Source organism: Aphelocoma coerulescens, chromosome 25, assembly GCF_041296385.1.
Source record: "Aphelocoma coerulescens isolate FSJ_1873_10779 chromosome 25, UR_Acoe_1.0, whole genome shotgun sequence".
NCBI lineage: Eukaryota > Metazoa > Chordata > Aves > Passeriformes > Corvidae > Aphelocoma > Aphelocoma coerulescens.
The window spans coordinates 2,253,067-2,259,069 of NC_091038.1; the positions used below are offsets into that span (position 1 = coordinate 2,253,067).

General features: G+C 65.9%; 1 protein-coding gene across 1 annotated transcript; it reads right to left on the reverse strand.

The window, feature by feature from the left end:
* Nucleotides 1-389: 389 nt before the first annotated feature.
* CFAP126 (cilia and flagella associated protein 126) lies at nucleotides 390-4,282 on the reverse strand. The gene is made up of 4 exons (XM_068995068.1): nucleotides 4,271-4,282; nucleotides 3,048-3,137; nucleotides 2,786-2,956; nucleotides 390-666 (listed from the first exon to the last, which is right to left on the reverse strand). The coding sequence occupies exons 1-4, from the start codon at nucleotides 4,280-4,282 to the stop codon at nucleotides 511-513; spliced, it is 429 nt and encodes a 142-aa protein (XP_068851169.1). The 3' UTR covers nucleotides 390-510.
* Nucleotides 4,283-6,003: the final 1,721 nt, after the last annotated feature.

The following is a 6,003-nucleotide window of genomic DNA, read 5'->3' on the forward strand; positions in this document are numbered from 1 at the left end:
ATTTGCAGGTCTTGGAGGAGCAGGGAGTTTTGGGGTTAAATTCGGGGGATTTTTAGCCTTTGGGAAAAGGACACTTCCCAGCAGGAGCTGCTCCGCCCCAGATTCCTGCCCCAGCTCCGTGTGGGGAAGGATCCCCCTGGGAAAATCCCTGAATTTTGGGGGAAAATCTGCTCTCCTGGTTGGGATTTTGGGGGAGATTTTAGGGGGGAACCCGCGGTGGCAGGAGGGGGGGGCGGGGCTTTCATCCCATCCCACCCCATCCCTAATTAATTTCCCAATTAACAGGAGCCTCCCCTGGGATCAGAGAGGAGGAAGAGGAGGGGGCAGGGCCGAGCCCTGAATCCTGAAGGGTTTGGGTTTTTTTCCAAGGATTTCCTGCAGTTCCCAGCCTTTATTTCCCCTTTTTTGGGGGGGGTCCAGACCCTTCTGTGCCCCCCTGAGGGGGGATTTGGGGGGGGGGGGGTTGTCCCCAGGGGAGGGGACAATGACAGCAAAGCCACCTCCGGGGGCTCAGGAGCTGGGGGGGCCCCCAGAGCCAGGGGGATTTTGGGGACAGGGTCCCCCCCCAGGGTTGTCCCCAGGATTTGGGGCCTCAGGGTGGGGGGAAGCCCCACTGAGATCCCCCTGGCCCTTTCCAGAAGGTTCCGTGTCCCAGGATTTCTGGAACTGTGGGAAAGAAGGAAGGGGGGTAAGGGGGGTGGGGGTCCCCAGGGAGGGGAAATGGGGCACTGGGAGTTTGGGGTCCCCTCAGAGGGATCCGCCATCCCCATGTCCCTGTCCCCCTCCTTATCTCTGTGTGCCCCCCATCCCCATCTCCCCGATTCCCGTGTCCCCCCTTTATCCCCAGATCCCCCATTCCCAGATTCCCCCCATCGCTGTGTCCCCTCTTTATCCCATGTCCTCCATCCCTGTCCCCTCTTGTCCCCATATCCCCCCTGTCCCCCATTCCCATTATCCCCCCGTCCCCATGTCCCCCATTCCCGTGTCCCCCATTCCCAATATCCCCATGTCCCCAATGTCCCCCATCCCCCTGTCCCCCCTTCCCATGTCCCCCATATCCCCCATCCCTCTGTCCCCCATTCCCATTATCCCCCTGTCCCCCATGTCCCTGTGTCCCCCATTCCCATTATCCCAGTCCCCCATGTCCCCGTGTCCCCCTGTCCCCCATTCCCATTGTCCCCGTGTCCCCCATGTCCCCCTGTCCCCATCCCCCTGTCCCCCATGTCCCTCTGTCCCCCATTCCCATTATCCCCATGTCCCCCATGTCCCCCCTGTCCCCCATGTCCCCCATCCCTGTCCCCCTTTATCTCCCCATCCCCTCTCACCGCAGTTCCCCACCTCCCACCCTCCCCCCGTGTCACGCCCCTCCCCGAGCCCGGGAGTGGCCCAGGGGTGTCCCGGGGGTGTCCTGGTGTATCCCATGGGTGTCCCAGTGTATCCCATGGGTGTCCCTGGGTGTCCCTGTGTATCCCATGGGTGTCCCAGTGTATCCCATGGGTGTCCCTGGGTGTCCCTGTGTATCTCATGGGTGTCCCAGTGTATCCCATGGGTGTCCCTGGGTGTCCCTGTGTATCCCATGGGTGTCCCGGTGTATCCCATGGGTGTCCCTGGGTGTCCCAGTGTATCCCATGGGTGTCCCTGGGTGTCCCTGGGTGTCCCTGTGTATCCCATGGGTGTCCCTGGGTGTCCCAGTGTATCCCATGGGTGTCCCTGGGTGTCCCTGGGTGTCCCTGTGTATCTCATGGGTGTCCCAGTGTATCCCATGGGTGTCCCTGGGTGTCCCTGTGTATCCCTGTGTGTCCCATGGGTGTCCCTGTGTGTCCCATGGGTATCCCATGGGTGTCCCAGTGTATCCCATGGGTGTCCCAGTGTGTCCCTGTATATCCCATGGGTGTCCCAATGTATCCCATGGGTGTCCCAATGTATCCCATGGGTGTCCCTGGGTGTCCTGGTGTATCCCATGGGTGTCCCTGGGTGACACAGTGTATCCCATGGGTGTCCTGGTGTATCCCAGTGTATCCCATGGGTGTCCTCGGAGTCCCATGGGTGTCACCTTGCTGGTGACGCAGGTGCGGAGCAATTCCTGTATCCCAGGGGTGTCCCTGGGTGTCCCTCTGTATCCCCATGGGTGTCCCAGTGTATCCCAGTGTATCCCATGGGTGTCCCTGGTGTATCCCTGTATATCCCATAGGTGTCCCAGTGTATCCCAGTGTATCCCATGGGTGTCCCTGGTGTATCCCAGTGTATCCCATGGGTATCCCGCTGTATCCCGGTGTATCCCAGTGTATCCCATGGGTGTCCCCGCTGTATCCCAGTGTATCCCATGGGTGTCCCTGGTGTATCCCTGTATATCCCATAGGTGTCCCTGCTGTATCCCAGTGTATCCCATGGGTGTCCCAGTGTGTCCCTGTATATCCCATGGGTGTCCCGGTGTATCCCATGGGTATCCCGCTGTATCCCAGTGTATCCCACGGGTGTCCCAGTGTGTCCCAGTGTATCCCATGGGTGTCCCTGCTGTATCCCAGTGTATCCCATGGGTGTCCCTGGTGTATCCCTGTATATCCCATAGGTGTCCCCGCTGTATCCCAGTGTATCCCATGGGTGTCCCAGTGTGTCCCAGTGTATCCCATGGGTGTCCCGGTGTATCCCATAGGTGTCCCCGCTGTATCCCAGTGTATCCCATGGGTGTCCCTGGTGTATCCCAGTGTATCCCATGGGTATCCCGCTATATCCCATGGGTATCCCGGTGTATCCCACGGGTGTCCCCGCTGTCCCGGGCTGTCACCTTGCCGGTGACGCGGGTGCGGAGCCCGTTGCAGGCTCGGAGCAGGGCTCGGGGCTGTCCCTGGATCAGGCGGGCGGCGGCGCGGGGCGAACGCGAGCTCAGGTCCAGGCGGGCCGGGGGGATGCGCGGGGGCATTTCCCAGGTGCCCAGGAACGTGCCCCACGGCGACTCCTGCGGGCACACCCAGGGCGGGGGGGGGGTGGTCCTGCTCCGGGTGTCCCCCCAGCAGCGGCGGCGCCCCCCGAACGCCCCCGGGACTCACCTCGGACCGGGCCACGTGCGGCAGGAGGTGGCCGCGCTCGTTGGCGATGAACGGGGTGGGGGCGCGGGGGGCCGGGCGCTGGGGGGGGCGCTGGGAGGGGCGAGGGGGGGTCAGTGGAGGGCCTGCGATGGGGTTTTGGGGGGTCTCGGGGGGTCAGGATAGGGACAGGTGGGCCAGGGAGGGGCTTTAGGGGTCCTGGGATGGGGTTTTGGGGGGTCAGGACAGAGACAGGTGGGCCTGGGAGGGGGTCTGGAGGTCCTGGGATGGGGTTTTGGGGGGTCCTGGGAGGGGCTGGTGGCCCAGGGAGGGGGGTTGGGGGTCCTGGGATGGAGTTTTGGGGGGTCCCGGGGGCTCAAGACAGGGACAGGTGGCCCCGGGAGGGGGTCTGGGGGTCCTGGGATGGGGTTTTGGGGGTCCCGGGGGGGGTCAGGACTGGGCTGGGGGAGGGGCTGGTGGTCCAGGGAGGGGGGGGTTGGGGGTCCTGGGATGGGGTTTTGGGGGTCCCGGGGGGGTCAGGACTGGGCTGGGGGAGGGGCTGGTGGTCCAGGGAGAGGGGTTGGGGCTCCAGGCTGGGGCTGGGGGGGGTCCTGCATGATCAGGAAGGGGGTTTGGGGGTCCTGGGATGGGTTTTGGGGGGTCCCAGGGAGCCAGGAGTGGGCTGGGGAGGGGCTGGTGGTCCGGGGGGGGTTTTGGGGGGCCAGGCCGATGCTGGGCTGGGCTTGAGGGGTCCAGAGGTTCAGGCCACGTCCGGGGGGGTCTGGGGGTCCCGCTCCGAGGCGGGGGGGGTCCACAGGCCTCCAGGTCGGGGGTTTTGGGGGGGTCAGGGCCGGGGTCGTGGGGTTTTGGGGGGGTACCTGCGGGGGGGGGGCGGGGCACGGTCCAGCACTGCATGCGGGGGGGGCTGAACGCGTCCTCGTACTGAGCAGGGGAAGGGGGGTGAGGGGTCGCTTGAGAGCCGGGACCCCCCAGAACCCCCCCGCGACCCCCGGTCCTGGTGCCTCCCCTTTGTCCCCCCTCTTTTCCCCCCATTCCCCCCTTCTTTACCCACTTTTGCCTCCCCTTTGCCCCTCCTTCCCCTCCTCCTTCCCTCCCTTCTCTCCCCCCACTTTCCCCCCTTTTCCTGCCCCTTTCCCCCCCTCTTTATTCCCCCTTTGTCTCATTTCCCCCCCCTTTTCCCCCATTTTTCCCCCATTTTTCCCCCCTTTCCCCCGCCCCTCCCCCACCTGCCCCGCCATGTTTCGTTGCCCGGCAACCGCCGCCAGCGCCCCCTGGCGGCTTCTACGGGCCCTGGAGGAGGGGCGGGGCCGAATGACGTCACCGGTAATCGCCCCGCCCCCAATGACCACGCCCCTCGCTGGCTCCGCCCCCCGGCGGGTCCCAGCGCCCGGACGGGGACGGGAGGGGACGGGGATGGGGACGGGAGGGGACAGGGAACAGGGAACAGGGACAGGGATGGGGATGGCGACAGGGACAGGGACGGGAGGGGACGGGGACAGGGACGGGAGGGGACAGGGAACAGGGACAGGAGGGGACAGGGACGGGGATGGCGACAGGGACAGGGACGGGAGGGGACAGGGAACAGGGACAGGAGGGGACGGGAGCGGACAGGGACGGGGACAGGAGGGGACAAGAGGGGACAGGAGGGGACGGGGACAGGGACGGGAGGGGACAGGGACGGGGATGGCGACAGGGACGGGGACAGGAGGGGACAGGGACGGGGATGGCGACAGGGAACAGGGACAGGAGGGGACAAGAGGGGACGGGGACAGGGACGGGAACAGGGACAGGGATGGCGACAAGAGGGGACAGGAGGGGACGGGGACAGGGACGGGAGGGGACAGGGAATAAAGACGGGAGGGGACAGGGACGGGAACAGGGACAGGGATGGCGACACGAGGGGACAGGGACGGGAGGGGACAGGGAATAAGGACGGGAGGGGACGGGGACAGGGACGGGAAGGGACAGGGATGGCGACACGAGGGGGCAGGGACAGAAGGGGACAGGGACGGGAACAGGGACCGGACAGGAGGGGACAGCGACGGGGATGGCGACACGAGGGGACAGGGAATAAGGACAGGAGAGGACAGGGACAGAAGGGGACAGGAGGGGACAAGGACGGGGACAGGAGGGGACAAGGACGGGGACAGGAGGGGACAGGGACGGGGATGGCGACAGGGAACAGGGACGGGAGGCGACACGAAGGGACAGGGACAGGGAATAATGACACGAGGGGACAGGGACAGGAGGGGACAGGAAAGGACAGGGACAGAAGGGGACAGGGACGGGGACAGGAGTGGACAGGGATGGGGATGGCGACACGAGGGGACAGGGACACGAGGGGACCGGGAATAAGGACAGGAGAGGACAGGGACGGGGACAGGAAAGGACAGGGACAGAAGGGGACAGGGACAAAAGGGGACAGGAACAAGGACAGGTCCCCTCCTCACCCCCTCAGCCCCGCGTCCCCCACGGGAGGGGACAGAGGCCACCTCCGGCCGCAGCGCTCCCTGAGAGGGGCGGGCTGGGGACACGGCTGTCACCTCCGGGGACACGCCGGCCATCCTTGGCCTGGGGCGTCCTGTCCCCGTCGCTGTCCCCATCCCCTGTCCCCTCCTGTCCCCATCCCCTGTCCCCATCCCCTGTCCCCTCCTGTCCCTGTCCCCATCCCTGTCCCCTCCTGTCCCCGTCCCTGTCCCCGTCCCTGTCCCCATCCCTGTCCCCATCCCCATCCCCTGTCCCCGTCCCTGTCCCCATCCCTGTCCCCTCCTGTCCCCTCCTGTCCCTGTCCCCATCCCTGTCCCCTCCTGTCCCTGTCCCCATCCCCTGTCCCCATCCCTGTCCCCATCCCCTGTCCCCTCCTGTCCCCTCCTGTCCCCTCCTGTCCCCTCCTGTCCCTGTCCCCATCCCCTGTCCCCGTCCCCATCTCTGTCCCCGTCCCTGTCCCCTCCCCTGTCCC

Bases quoted from the DNA above. Each gene is read 5' to 3' on its own strand.
- CFAP126 (XM_068995068.1), bottom strand. The intron at 2,957-3,047 runs GTGAGTCCCGGG...GTGTGCCCGCAG, and splicing joins CGCACGTGGCCCGGTCCGAG to GAGTCGCCGTGGGGCACGTT. The intron at 667-2,785 runs GTGACAGCCCGG...TCTTTCCCACAG, and splicing joins GCACCCGCGTCACCGGCAAG to TTCCAGAAATCCTGGGACAC.